This window comes from Eucyclogobius newberryi, unplaced genomic scaffold (assembly GCF_026437365.1).
Source record: "Eucyclogobius newberryi isolate DKJ021-1_F unplaced genomic scaffold, fEucNew1.0.hap1 SCAF_10, whole genome shotgun sequence".
NCBI classification, from domain to species: Eukaryota; Metazoa; Chordata; class Actinopteri; order Gobiiformes; family Gobiidae; genus Eucyclogobius; species Eucyclogobius newberryi.
The window spans coordinates 24,889,532-24,905,035 of NW_027315724.1; the positions used below are offsets into that span (position 1 = coordinate 24,889,532).

A 15,504-nucleotide genomic window follows, 5' to 3' on the forward strand; every position below is an offset into this window, starting at 1 on the left:
GCAGCAGCTTAAGCCAGTCTTCTCCATTGCGTTCTGGATGTCGATCTCCCTTGTTGCTCCCCCCAGCAGTGAGTAAAGTAGGTGCTACACCGTATACGTTATTAGTCCGTCTCTGCCGTGGTGGCGCAGAGGAGTTTGTGACGAGAATGTAGGCAGCGGCCGGTTACCCGCTCTCCTCTTTGGCCGCCTGTTCCAGTGCGCTCTCGGAGGCCGCGGAGCCCTCGAACCTCTGGGACGCGATGGCCGCCTGGTGGGACATGCTCTTCCTCACCACGTCGCCCTTCCTCCATAATGTGATCTCCTTCAAGGGAAACAGACGGAGCCATTGAACAGCAACGCACATACACACAAAATATACTCTCTTCCGGTAATGTGGTTTCTACCTGCTGTTTGAAGTATCGTCGTTCTTCTTCATCGATCAGAACGAGGTTTAGGTAGTATCGCACTGAGAATTTCTTGTTGATGTCTCTCATGGTGGGAGTGAGGTCATAGCCGGCCAGAAACAATCGAATTGGAATGGACTCTCCTAAAATAAGATGCAATAAATACAATGGAAACACTCTCACACCGGTCTCATGTGACGGCAGAATATTGTGTAGTTGTGTGTATGTGTGTGTGTGTTTTACCCCGGACTGGTGCACCATCCATAATCTCATATTTTGCGATGGTGTCATTTTCGTGGTACACACTGGGGCCCGTTCCTGTGGTCTCCCGCTTGATGATGTCGATCTCCATGTGTTTTATTTTGATCCGCACCAACAAGAAATAGATTTTGCCCACGATTACGTCCTTAAGATGGTACCTGGGCAAGAAAGAGACAAGAAAGGAGTAATATCGCTGTTGTTTAGTAGGAGATGAAATGTGTTGAGTGTGTGTGTGTTTACTTACTTGGATTTGTTGTACTCAAACTCTATGTGCAGGCAGTCTTCAATGCCAACTTCCATCTTGATGGAGGAGTTGAGCTCAGGGTATGTGCTCAGCGTGTGCACCACAATGTCCATCTCTTTACTGATGTCATTCAGTCTTCTGATCACAGTGGCCCGAAGAAAGTATCTGCAAATGGGATGAGCAGAGAAACAAAATGTGTTTTCATTTGAACAGGCACGGTCACCATCTGCAGTGGCGGGAATAGGGTAGAAGCTGAATGTGGTGGACAGACACATTTAATCTCATGGATAATATCTGCAACAACACTAAATTTGATCAACAGCACCACAGAGATTAGAATATAGGAAGAGGTGTCAACATATTACAACCTTGCCAGTATACCCAAAAAGTCTTAATTTATTTGTGGGTAGAAACTATATTATCGCGACGTAAATCTCACTTTTGAAATCACGTGACATCATCGAAAGCCTGGGACGTTCTCAGACTACGCGGGGCGAGGAAAGGGGCTTAAATGGCTTGTACAGGACAACTAAAAGAGGGACAGGGCGGTCGTTCTCGGTGGAATATATTGCCAATACTCACCTTAACTTTACGTTCTGCCCAGTGTATGATTCGTATGGTTTTTCCACATGAGTGAACTCGAAGTCAAAGGTCTGAGACTGAGTAATCTCACCGGGTCGAGCCAAGTCCTTTACGAGAGAGACAAACTCATGGTGGTTTCCTCTGTCATAGTACAACTCTAGAAGAATGAAAGAGGAAACATTAGTTATTATTCATTAAGCTACTGCAGAAGAGTCCATTGGAGACTATAGTGGCCACACATAGTCTAACGTATCCTTCATAGTCTAGAAACAAGGGGTAACAATAAACTGGTATGAAAAATAATGATTTTGCCTGTTGCATTATCTTAAAAACCATACAGTTCAAAAAGGAACAGTTTGAATGTAAGATTATTAGACATAACAAGTCTTGGGAGTATAAATATATATTCCAAAACATATGTAAATGTAACAAGTGACATTTACACTCCATATAAGTAGAAATGGCCCGTGTCACCATCAGCATAATCTATGACAAACACTGCAGTCTGTTTTGAACCATAACTAACACGCTAATGCACAGTTATTAATAGCAGAAATTGTATTTAGTGAGCCTTTTTCTCTTACCTATTTGCCCCACAAACTCGATTTTGATGCCCTGGTGCTCCAGCCTCTTGCCCGGGGTTTTCAGTGTCACGTTTACCTTGCCTCCCACCGTCTCGCCGTCATAGAACAGAAAGTACTTGTCCTTCTTTCCGTCCTCCGTCTTGTGCTCGGCTTTCTTGCGGGTCTCGGCGTCGCTCAGCACCACGTCGATGTCAGCACTTTGGCCAAAACTGAAGAAACTCATGGTCACAGTCCCACGACGTCTCCTTGTTTAGTGTAGATGCAGCTGATGTAGAGCCAGGGACGTGTAGCGCGGAGTGAAAAGCGACCACGACGGTTATATGTGTGGTTTACCTGGCACGAGCTACATGTCCATGATGTCTTCACAATCAACTGTCAAGTGTAGCACGAGCGAAAAAGGCCAAATATTGCATCCATTAAAAAAAAAACCGCACGACCCGCTCCTGTCCCGGGACCCCCTGCCGTTCACGCACACGTCCGCGTTTGTAAGGATTCGGCAGACTTCACTCGTCATAAACGCGTCCGACTGTCATTGTATTTTTGTTTTTCCTACAGCGAAAACTGAATGTTGTCAAATTTACCGGAAGTACGCCAGATGTACTCGCACAATTACGTCCGGGTGGAGATTTTCAAAATAATGTTAGGTGCCGATGTCTCTGCTTCTATTTTTCAAAGTATCTTTCAGTATGTTCCCAAACTTATTTTCCAACCATTTCTTTGGGATTTTACTATTTGCATATTTTACTATTGCACATATTAAATTACTCACTACCAGAGATTGCAGGGGTATTAATTCAACCGGTCTATATAACAATTTTAAAATGCCCACAAGATAAAAAATGTATATTTAAATGGTTTAATAGAAAAAAAAAAACATGAACATTTTATGAACAGTGGACACTTGACACTTCCTGAGTTGGTACACAGATCACTGGCACTGACAGCTGAAGTTTACATTTAACACACCAATACACTCGACGGTAAATACAGTACATGTTTCAACAGTTTTATTGCCATATTTACACTAAGGTATGGAGCGTTAATGAAAAAAAGAAACAAACAAAGAAAAAAGAAAACTATACATTTATATGTACACAATACAGTATATGGAGAATTCTGGACAATATGTCCAATACTCAGAGACTTATAAGTAAAGCACAGAAGGTCACTTATTAAAGAAACAGCACTTTATAATAAATCATACGTACCATGGTACATTGTTGCAGCATTGTTATATATACGTATATGTTGCTCGGTCAAATTTATATGTTCATGAATAGATTTGAGTCTTTTTCTGGTATACTGTAGATACAATGACTGTTGTAAAATTGTGCCTTTCCAAACTGCAGATTTTTGCCATCTGTTTTTTACTGCCAGTGTACCTACTACAGTATTTACATTTATTTTCACACAGGAATGCAAGATGTTTATTCTATGAAAAGTCAACGATTTTGTAAAATCATGTACATTGTAGAAAATGTATCAACAGTTATCAAAATTAAGTAGATTATAAAACCGTGAAGGAATGAAACCTCCTCCAGCTAATACTGAAACCACACAGAGTAAACCAAATCAAACAGTGACACCACTCAAGATGTTTGTTTTTCAGGAACACAAAAGAAAACAAGAATCATCATCACAAAATACTGTGAGATTATAAAAAACTGATTTTAAAAGGACTTTGGCAAGTTGGTGGTTGGATGTGCATCAGTCAGAGAATTATGTGCCTTGTTACACTTCAGACATTACCAGTCGTCGCGGGGTCTTTTATCTCATCTTCAGTTGTTAAATAATAAATGAAGACTTGTGGCGGAAGTGCCCCTGCGCAAATCACAATGGAAGAAAAGTAACTACACAAGCCCTTTCAGCCCTTTCACTTTGTTTTCTCATTATAGCAGTGTGTTTTACCTCATCAGCATCACCATAGTCAGTGCCATTATTCTGTGCTGGCCAGTTGTAGCTGAAAAACACACATAAGAAATGACCAAAACACCCCAGCAAAACGGTACATTCGTGATTATATTTAACTGTGAGCCTAACCTATTCTCGTTGTGCCCTTTTCTGTTGAAACAGCCGCGCCTGAATGTGTGACAGATGGTGAACGACACGCAGAAGAACACAACCACAGCTCCAAATGACTTGAGGAATATCCCGAGGATGTCAACATCATCTGCAGACAAAGGCACGACAGGATGTTAGAAGCGTATGGTAAGCTAGCTTTAAAGGGGCACAATGAAGGGTCTCAAACCTTCTACTCTCCATGGAGCAATACTAACATGTTAAACTCAATTTTGATGCTGAGGGACAGGCTTGACTCTTGATAATGATTTTAATACAACAATGATAATATTAATGCTTTTGTTTAGACAATAGATTGTAATTTTCAACACAAAATACAAGCACTTTCTTAGCATGTGGTCTTATTTTAGTTATGATAATGCTCAAGATCATTATAAAACTGTTCAGGAAAGGTCACATTTTGCCTATTTATGGGATTATTTTAACTTTCAAATTCTAGTTTCTATTTTCAACACATTTTCAATCAGATTTTCTTTACTTTTGACAACTCTACTATGACGTTTTGCCTGGAATGTTCGACAAAATGGCATAAAACGTGACAAATTAAAACCACGTGTGACATTCCGGGCAAGGCGATAACGTTTTCACGAGACAAGCAGCCACCAGCTCCACCAGAACTTTAAGATATTCAGCATTTTTCACAAAAAACGTAAGCAGCGAGATATAAGTCACTCACAGACTTCCATCACCATTCCCGGACACTGTGCGACGCCGGCATCATTTTTGGCCTGGCAGTAGTACTCCCCAGCGTCTTCTTTTTTCACTCTTGGAAATTTCTGTGGAGACGTTAATTGTTTCATTTCAAATTACATTTTTTGTTCTGCAGCAAAGGACAGAAAACCCACGCATCCAGAGCAGACAACTACAAAAACACAACAAAACCCTCACATTCAATGACTAAAAGTGCAGCCAAAGAAAGTCTGTATGTCTTTTTAAAATGAGTCAAATAGCATGTTTTGTAAATGTCCCTCACCAGGCTGCCGGTGTCCGAGTTGATGCTGTAGGAGGAGTTGGTGAACCTGGGGCTGGCTTTGGGCTCGTGCGGCAGCTCTTCGTTGTTGTGGAACCAGCGATACTGAGGCGCCGGGAAGCCCTCGTTCTCCAGACAGCGCAGCTCAGTGGACGCCCCGACAGTGACCGCGTCTGGCACACTGCAGCGGGGAACTACAGGTTTCACTGCACGGAAACACAAACACTTTAAACATGTGCGTGTATTTTAACACAGCATCCTCCTTCCACTTGCCAGAACAGGATGATGTGCAAACAAAAACAAACGTGATCTTTCAATACATGGTTTTTGTACAGTGTACAGTTTGTACAGTTTTGTCCTGTCGGGCTGTGAAATGCAATCAAACAAATTTCGAGATTGACATTTCAAATCCTCACTGATATGATTGGAGCTCTCTATATTCTTTAAGGTCAGACATTTTTAATTTAAACCCATTTTATTTGTTTTTAATAAAAAACAATTTGTCAATCATAATGATAAATGATTGCCTATTCCCAGATGTTTGTACAGAACCATGTTTCTAATGTGATCCTATGTAAAATAGCCCTGGTTGTACCTCTTACTGCCAAACTGATCAGGATCTCATCAAAGTCCTTCTGATCGTCAATAGCTGCTACTTCACAGCGGTACTCTGCTGTGTCGGAGCGGGTCGTGTTGAAGATCAGAATGTTGGCTGGCTCTCGGAGTTGGGCTCTGTGTTCCAAGTCGCCTTTTTAAAAGAGGAAACTGTTACAAAGGCTCATTCAAACACACAGTGTGACTCCAGTGTGGCCAATGCACCACCTCCTCACAGTACTCTTCATTCAGCCAAGCTTTGAAAGAGGATGAAATTACAATTTGCAGGAAAATGTCCGTTTACCTGCTATCTTGTTTTGAAAGTAGACATAACTTGGTACACCATTTCTTATTTTTTTCCATTCAATTCGTGGGTTGTTTGTTGAAATAGACTCTATTAAACAGGTCAGCTCAATAGCTGTGAAGAAAAACAGAATGAATGAACACTACAGCTTAAGCATCACGGATCAGGGTGAGAAAAGCTACTTTAATGTATGACTTACGCTCAAACTCATTTGCCCACACAATCTTGTCCGTGGTACGGAGGATTACGCCCAGCGATGATAAAATGTGACCTAAGAAAGAGGAGGCAGAACGCTGATTAACCCCGATACCACCAAAAGCAAACATTATCATAAACCCAAAAAGTGGATTAGAGCGATAAATATAGAGACGGACATGGAGCTGGAGGATGAGTTTCAACATAAAGACACACAATTAAATACTTCCTGTTTATATTAAGAAGATTAACACCTAAAAACATATATTTCCTCAATAAACACAAGTTTGTACACGGACAGCAGAGACTGGACCCATAGAAACGCTGCACTAGCTTTGATTCGCGTAAAGTTGTTAGAAATCCCAGAACCTTGAAGTCGTGATGGACATTCCTTTGAATGTCCATCACAGAGTTTTTTCAGAACATGTCGCAGCAATTGCTGACATTTGCCTTTAGTGACTATGTGTAGACGTGTCAGCACACAGAGTACTTTTAGTTTGGTACAAGGCACTGACTGTCTTTCTGAGAGATGTCAAAGGTCTAATATTACGAGACACCTCATTGTCCTCAGCTCAACTTCTGGTTATGTGCCTGTGCAGTCTCCTGTAGATGAAGCTTAGTCTCAGTTTGGTGGCAAATCCAGAGAATAAGAACAGTGAGTTTCCTGTCAAAAAGAGCTGATCTCAGATATGGCTTGTGTCGCTCCCAGCGGACCAGCGCTTGTGTCGTGTTTGAATGACAACATGCCTCTGAGGAGCAACCTCAAACAGTCAAAGATGTGTCACTGTGCAGCTCAGTGCTCATCTGAGAATGCATGATGACGAATTACAAAACTGTTTTAATCCTGCACATGGGACTCAAGACGATGAAATGTGTAGGGCCATTTGTGGAATAATCTACAAAACGTCTCTTTAGTCGACTACAGTCCTAAAAAAACGCTCAACAATAAATTATTAAACACAAATAAGATGAATAAATCCTTCTCAGGCAATAAAGTATCACGCACAGCACTTCAACGATGAGACTGCTATTATCACGGATATGAATAATTTATCAAAACAAGCAACGGGCTCAACATTAAAAGTCCAGTTTCCGTGTTGATTTAATTAACAGTTCTGGTTTTCCCTGGGCAAAAGCACACACATATGTTGGAGCTCATCGCTTGGGTGCTCTCCTTAAAGCAATCGGTGCTATTTGCAAATGTCAGCTCCTAATGCAACACACATTTTTTTTTCCTCCTTAAACAGGGTCTAGGCACCCTGTAATGCACCTAGTAAACCATGTAGTCATGGGATCAATTAGAAAATGAAACACTACAAATCCACAAATAAGCATGGTCTCCATATTGGACCGCAGCCCTATACTCAGTGTCTGTGTGCGCGCCTTCCCCAAATATAATAATTACTGGGTACCAATGCTTCACGCTGAGTAACGAAGGCGTTGTGACTGCCAGACGAGACGAATGAAACGCTGAATTAGAGCTACAATAATCATCAGGGACAGCTTTCAGAAGATGGTGCCGTTTAGCCCGGAGCCCTCTGGGTATTAAGTCCGACTGGCCTTGTTAGCACGTGAGTGACCCCGAGACACACGATTTAGTGCATCTCCGAGCCAGGACGGGTTAGCGTTTAGCTCACGCTCAAGCTGCGGAGACACGCCGCCCGATCATACAGTATGTTCCCAGCTGTGCACAGAGGCCGATGAGATTTGACTTCCAGGTCCCCGCTTCCGTCTGTTGCTGATTTTCCCACTGTGTGTAATAAAAGCTATTTTTACCACTGCACTGACTGGTTCCCCCCCCCCCTCTGCTTCCTGTAATGAATCAAAAACAGTCCACCAAGATTATTATGATTAACTTGTCTGAAAATCGCTTATTGATTTGATTTAAGTGCAAGGTCCAAGGACTGATCTGGTCCTTGGAGAGCGACCTTTGTTTGTCACTCCTCCCCTCTCGAAAGGAGGTCAGCCTTGTTCACAAATTAGCATAACATACACTGTTGTTTTAGGTTAAATTAGGATATGAAGTATCCAAGTATACAAGTAGGCCATGGGAAAAGCATCGCTGTGTGTAACTAATGTGAAATTTGAATAAAGTACAAAACATGACCCACGGTGTGTACACTAATGAGCAAATCGTGACAATGAGCCTCAATTCGCATTCCCGTTGCTAATCAAAGTAGGTTTACGTTATTCCTGTTCCTAAATAGCCGCATTCTGCAATCCTCTTAAGCGCTGAAGATGAAAACAACTGCCCCTTCTCCCCAAACTAAAGTCGCAATTCTATAAAAAGTTTTTTTTTTTCCTCAGACATTCCAGTGCTGCAAAAATATTCTTGAGTCTCTCCACAAAACATGAGGCACTGAGCCAAGGACCCAAGGGACTGGGCTGATTGTGTAACAGGAGCAGCACAGACATGTCAGGCTCACACATTATACTATGTTGGGGGTAAACGTAATTGCCTGATGGTTTCTTTAAAACAGAGAGACTTTTATGTTTCTAAAAGTGTGTGGCGTGGTCCTGTGTAGGGGTGTGCTAAAACAATGACATATCAATACAGCACAATACTTAATTTGGTAATACGGTATCGATATTGTGATGCGCTGTGATGATTTATATATTTTTCTATATTTTACATATTTATTTTGCTGTACAATTTAGTCACGTGTTTGGAGAATGGAAACTTGTTCGTGGCATTCACAGTTTTGTTGATTACCGTATTTTCCGGACTATAAGTCGCACCGGAGTATAAGTCGCACCAGCCAAAAAATAGAGAAGAAAAAAACATATGTAAGTGGCACTGGAGTATGAAATGCGGTTGCAAGTGTGAAAATAACAAATAATATCACATAAAAGTCGCTCCGGAGTGTCTATATAAGTATAAGTTGCACTCCGGCCAAAACTATGCAAAACAGTGCAACTTATAGTCCGGAAAATACGGTAAATTTGGTGTATTTTTTACGTCCGTGCAGGTTTTTCTTCCAGTTTACCAGAAGAACACTAGTTGTGCCTAGTTTCCAGCCTCTGAAAAACCTTTTTTGTAAAATGATTTACTCTTGGAATTTTGGGGTGTCCTGAGCCAATATCTGCACAGATAAAGAAAGCAAAACAATCACTATTTCACCATACAAATGAATGGCCTGTGTGATATATATTTTAGGTGTGATTTGATGTTTTAATGGGTGGTGTGCCGCAGAATCTTTTCAACCAACGAAATGTGCCGCCCGCGACTTTAAAAAGATTGAAATCGAATTGTGTAAGACCCTGTGACTTCCAGCCATATTCCCATTTGTTGTCTATTATTTGATTGTCAGCCAAGCCACCCACCTACTAACCTTAAATTATTTTCTTATTGATTTGGTAACAATGTCCTTCCTGGGGTAACTGCACACTTAATCACATTTTAATCGAGAACGAGATTCATTTCTAATCGTCAATGATCTGCTTGGGTGTTTTTAATCGAGAGGTCGACAGCAAAAGCATGTGGTTTGGAGCAGAGTTTAGACTTTGGCGGAAGAACTTTGACTGTTTTTTTGTGTTCAATTTGGCGGTTATTCTGTACTATTTAAGTTCAGGAAATCAACATCGATCGATATGAAGGAAAAAATCGTCAAGCCCTAGTTTAATATGATCTGGTTTTGTCCTGGATTTGTCTTAAGGTACATGTTCTATAGTAAAACACAAGCTGAAACATTTGTGAAATCTCTGGTGTAGGTACCGTATTTTCCAGACTATAAGTTGCACCGGAGTATAAGTCGCACCAGCCAAAAAATGCATAATAGAGAAGAAAAAACATATAAGTTGCACTGGAGTATGAAATGCGGTTGCAAGTGTGAAAATAACAAAGAATATCACATATAAGTCGCTCCGGAGTATAAGTATAAGTATATATATAAGTAGAAAAAGCTTCAGTTGTAGTATATATATAAGTAGAAGTCGCACCCCGGCCAAAACTATGAAAAAATTAGCGACTTATAGTCCAGAAAATACGGTAATTAAAATGTATGGCATTTTACCGCATGAAACAGCCGATGAAAAAGACCAATTTATAGTATTTAGTTTAATTGAATCTTAGTGTCTTTTATTATTTACCCTGGAGATGAATTGGAGTAATTCTGATCCAGATGATGCTTGGTACTTAGTTATTATTCCCACTTTGGCTTGAGTTTGTAAAGCCTGACCAAGCTAAACGCGTAGTTCCTCTCCTTAATTTCGCATCACACATTTATTCCGTCACAAAATCAGTCAACTCAAAGTGGCAAAAAAAAAAACTTGCATTTGCGTTGTGGCCTGTCACACGCTCACTCTTTGGTTCACACTCGGCAAAAGGACCTGGGTCAGAGGTTAAAAGCTGACTGACGCTTGCTGCCATTTAGAAAGTCCCTGTCCATCCCCTGTCCAGTTCTCAGAGAGCACCAGGGTGACCGCCTCCACACACACACACACACACACGCACACACGCACACACACACGCACACACACGCACACACGCACACACGCACACACGCATACGCGCACACACACACGGACACAGGAGGACACATCATCTGAGCCCGCATCAGCAGCATTGATCAGCCGCGAGCTCCAGCTGTTATGGACACAGCCATGTGGAAGCGTGAGCAGCGTCCCGACTCTCCACGGCTGACAGTGCACAGCAGATGTCCCCGACCTGCCTCACTGCGATAACACTGGCCAGCGTCGAAGTTACTGGACCGTCCAGCCGCAACTAACCCTTATTTTAGCAGTCCATAAGTCAAACCGTACATTCTGATTGTACGTCGAGGCCTTTTATACATTTTTAACTGAATAACGGTTGAAATGTAATGACTGGAGGGTTCTAGATGCGGAATAATTACAAATATACTGTATTATTGAAACAAAAAATAGTGTATTCTTTTTTTAGCCTTTTGATTTAATACTGCTACTGTCTTTGTTATTTAAAAAAGGGTATTTTGGCATGTGTTTAAGGGTGCGTTCACACATTAACATTAGGGCTACACCAGGACTAAATCAGGTCAAAATTAGAATGAAACTGGGCTCAAGCAGGGACAAAACAATTAAAAAACTGTTCAATCTAGATAACAATTACAGTTATCATAGTGGACGAGTCAGAGTGATGACTTTTATTTTGTAGTATTATACTATCCAAACATTGACAATAACAACGTGACGATATTTCCTCAAGCGTGACTTTTTAAACCAAAAGGATGTTTCAGTTTGCTGCAGTGTTGTTATTAACTGTACAACGTGGCCCAATTCAGTAGCATCTTTTTTAAATTGTCAGTTAATACAAGTGGGGAAAAAACACATCTGTGTTTGCAGTGTTGTTATTAACTGTACAACGTGGCCCAATTCAGTAGCATCTTTTTTAAATTGTCAGTTAATACAAGTGGGGAAAAAACACATCATGTCTTTTCCAAGTCTTTTCCAATACTGCAGCCTGTCAACACCCAAGACATCCAGTTTTATCCCATGTATTTGTCTTTTATTGGACATCTGTCGTTTTTAAACAGTTGTCATCTCATTCAGTGGCATCTTTTTTAAAATTGTCAGTTAATACAAGTGGAGAAAAAAACACATTTGTGTTTGTTATTGGTCTTTTCCAAGTCCTTCCCAATACTGCAGCCTGTCAACACCCAAGACATCCAGTTTTACCCCATGTATTTGTCTTTTATTGGACATGAGTCGTTTTCAAACAGTTCGCATCAACGGATAAAAAGTAGGACTCTGAAGATTGTACAAGACTCAAGTCGCATGCTCCGTTGCACGCTTGTATCTAATAACGTAACACTTATTTTGTGTTAAAAGTTGTTGGACTTCCCTGTCACGCTGGAAATGTCGTCATGAGACACAGTATTCTGCCCCGCACAGACCCTCCGCTCTTGCCTCTGTAGCAGCGCTAGCTCCGCTTTAGCCGAACCGCGCTCCGCGACAGCTGCGCTTCAAGTCGCCCTTCAAGACGGACACGGCGCGCGGAGGGAAAGAGCACGACGGGCCCCGCGGAGGCTCGCGCCCGCCCGCACCCCACACTTACCCGCGCTGATGCAGAGGACGAGACAAGCCGAGAGCCGCGCCATCGCCATCTTTGCCGCCTCTCCGTCGGCGCAGTAGCACACGCTCAGCACCTCTGCTCCGGGAGGTTTGAGGATGGGGGCAGAGGCGCGCGCGCTGGTGGATGTTGCCACGGAGGAGTTTCCATGGCTACAGCGGCAGCAGCGGGGACAGTGGGCTGGACCCGTACTGGCTGACAGGGGGCGTCCCAGCACTACTCGACTACTACTACGCCTTTTACTGCACCTACGCCACATGGAGGTGTTAAACTGACGCTACACCAGTGTCTGAACCGTGTGTTTTAATATGTTCTGCTTGTTCAAATCATCCAAGAAGGTGACTGAAGCTTGAGTGAAATGCAGCCTGCACATTTTGCTTACCAGGGTGTTTTCTTGGTGTGGGGTTGTTGTCAAATGGCAGTTTTCTTGCATTGAAACGTTTTATTGCCCTTGTGAGCAACTATAGAGGGATGTTTCTCTGCAGTATGTGCGCTCTTAGGCCTTGAATGTTGTGTACAAGACACTGCTGCATATTTTATTTTAGTTGGACTCTGGTATAGAGATAGAAGACTTACTTTTACTTACTTACAATTCTTAGAAACGGTTTAGTCGCATTAGTGTTAGTAGACTATTATGTAATCCCCTTTTTTCTTTTTTTTTGCTGGTTTTGAAATACCTTAATTTAGTTTACCGAAGATGAAACATGTAGACTACAAATATTGTATGTCGTATAATATTCTGAAGGCCTAAAACCTGTACCAATAATGTGTAAAATGCTGCAGGTAGTTAGTTGTGAACATATTCGATCACTCTAAAGTCAGGCTTGAAAATAAAATTAAACCTTCAAAGAAGTAAATGTTGGGGCTATTTGGGATAATAATGTATGCTACATCCACTGATAATTAACCGTTTCTGTCCTCTTTGTCTTTAATTCAGACAAAGTCCCTATTTGTGCTGGTTCTGTCCATGAAACTGTTGAACTGAGATCATTTGGACCCAAATAAGATGTGATGATGGCACACTTAATATTCCCATAGGCCTAGTATATAATCAATTTTGATTAGCTATTAGGGAATTTATTTTTTAACCACCAGGTGGCAGTGTAGAATCACATATTATAAAGTCAGGTAATTCCAGTTCCATATCATATATGAGAAGTTATATAGTGTGTATTTAGGGGAATATTTCCTGTGAGTTTATTGAACCTGTGTAAGTGTTGATGGTCATAGTTTATCAAATCAAATATGACAACAGACCCCTCGGAAAGCTTCCAAAAAATATAATAAAATAGATAACTAAATCTTAAAATAACAAGAACATATGCTAAATCACTCATTCCTTTATAGTATACGTCTGTTTATTTTCAACAACTAGTTTATTTTGTACTACTTGTACAAGCACTGTGAGATGTGTTCTCCTTTTGTAGCTTTCTTCCCCTGTCCAAAGACAACCATGTTTTAAGTCAATTGGTGACTCTAATGGTCTAATAATAAAGACTCAATCAGAAAATAAAATAAACATAAAGAATAAACATAAAATAAATCTCTGTTATGGGTTCAATAGTCATTCAAAAGTAGCTCTAATTAGGCATGAATGTTTCATAGGGAACTCATAAAATCTCTTTCTTCTTTTGATATGCGTAAACTCACAAGACCTTGCAATGCAGCTTAAAAGTGATAAGTCTCTGTAGCTCAATTAACACTGTGGCATTAATAGATTTCACAAGTTGCAAGACAGAAGCACGTGTTAGATGTTAGAAGAACTTTGGCTGGTGGTGCAAAGAAGGCGATGACTCCATGACTCCATAAATACGCTGAGTTACTTTGAACATAAAGTGTCATCACATGGTAAACTCTAGTCACAAACGTCACATTCAGACACGTTTGGCCCGATGTCTGAGCGGCAGCAGAGAAATTAAATGTGACTTTAAAACCATAAGCTCATCTCTGTTCCAGCAATATATTCCAAAGCAAACTGGGTCAACTTTTGAAAGATTAGTTTGTTGCCAGGGCTGAACAATAACAAAAGCAAAAATGATGAAGCTATAAAAAGAATAGAAATTGATTAATTATTGCTATACCATATGATTTAAAATATGTTGTGACTGTCTTAAAATATTCAAAAAGTCAGTTGTGTTTTGTAGTTGGTCCATTTTTGTCCCAAGCCTTGTTTTGGTCCAGGTCTTTGAAATAATGGGGTCTTTCCATTCTTTGTTTTTTTTTTATATTACTGTAATTAAACTTTGTTGAATGTGTATTATAATATCATAGGGCTATATGTTGCAACAATTAACAATTCAAACATCAAATGTTCTCATAGTCCTGCAAAGTGAGTTGCTATATTTAAAAAAATATATATATAGTCAAACATTTCAATCCAGAAATTTCAAAGTTAGAAGTCAAATGAGTCTAAGATTAGGCCAACCTGAACAGACCAAACCAACTGTATTTTGTTGTGTTTTTCAGTTTAGATTAAAAATAAAAATAATCCATATAGCTTGATAAAGAAAATCACTCAGAGAAGCACATTTACACATCCTGCCCCACTTTACTTTAAAACACAAGTCCTTCCCTGAGACACACAAACCTCTTCTGATTTGATCTGTTTTGTTGTTGTTTTTTTCTTTTCTTTCAACTTGTAACAGTGCATAACATAACCATGGGCTACGTTTTGTTCTCTCTGTTTCCAAATATGAAGAACAAATAATTATTACAGAGTGTAAAAACTCAGTCAGAAGTGACTTCATAAATTACCAGTTTCATTAAATAATGAAATCAAGTGTCAAAGTGTATCCCTGTAGTGAATGTCAACACCGTTGGTACATTTCAAACGGAAACTTTAAAACCCAAACTTCAATTGCATCAGCCTTCTGTATGGAATATAATGGTAATATGTTGCTGTGACACGCGCATGCCTTACGTTTAAAGATTATAATAATATTAGATAAATAAATAAAGATGGGCGCGACAATGTTGCCAGACTGCAACATTGGCCATATTTAGAGCTGCAGACTGAAGCTGAAATGGAGGGATGTGCGGCTGCTGCGACCACACATATTGCGTCTGTTGTAGCATATTGCCTGTATTCTGGACGACACTAGACCCATAGATACATCTTACAGTCGCGCGTGCAGACGTTTGAGCGTTCCGGCGGCCAGACTGCGCGCCCCGGTTGGTGTGGTCATGCATGAGGACAGAGACGCGGCTGGCTTATCAGCGCGAAGCATGTGTGCGCAGTGAGCACCGCGATCCAACAGCATCA

General features: G+C 40.8%; 2 protein-coding genes across 2 annotated transcripts; both read right to left on the reverse strand.

Annotated features, from left to right (window-relative positions):
* Positions 1-59: 59 nt before the first annotated feature.
* LOC140379558 (vacuolar protein sorting-associated protein 26B-like) lies at positions 60-2,310 on the reverse strand. Its single transcript, XM_072464236.1, has 6 exons — positions 2,055-2,310; positions 1,471-1,627; positions 889-1,053; positions 627-802; positions 384-526; positions 60-301 (listed from the first exon to the last, which is right to left on the reverse strand). The coding sequence occupies exons 1-6, from the start codon at positions 2,275-2,277 to the stop codon at positions 164-166; spliced, it is 1,002 nt and encodes a 333-aa protein (XP_072320337.1). The 5' UTR covers positions 2,278-2,310; the 3' UTR covers positions 60-163.
* A 586-nt stretch (positions 2,311-2,896) lies between these two features.
* On the reverse strand, positions 2,897-12,434 carry jam3a (junctional adhesion molecule 3a). The gene is made up of 9 exons (XM_072464248.1): positions 12,228-12,434; positions 6,201-6,272; positions 6,002-6,115; positions 5,699-5,851; positions 5,107-5,309; positions 4,810-4,909; positions 4,095-4,224; positions 3,963-4,014; positions 2,897-3,875 (listed from the first exon to the last, which is right to left on the reverse strand). The coding sequence occupies exons 1-9, from the start codon at positions 12,274-12,276 to the stop codon at positions 3,840-3,842; spliced, it is 909 nt and encodes a 302-aa protein (XP_072320349.1). The 5' UTR covers positions 12,277-12,434; the 3' UTR covers positions 2,897-3,839.
* Positions 12,435-15,504: the final 3,070 nt, after the last annotated feature.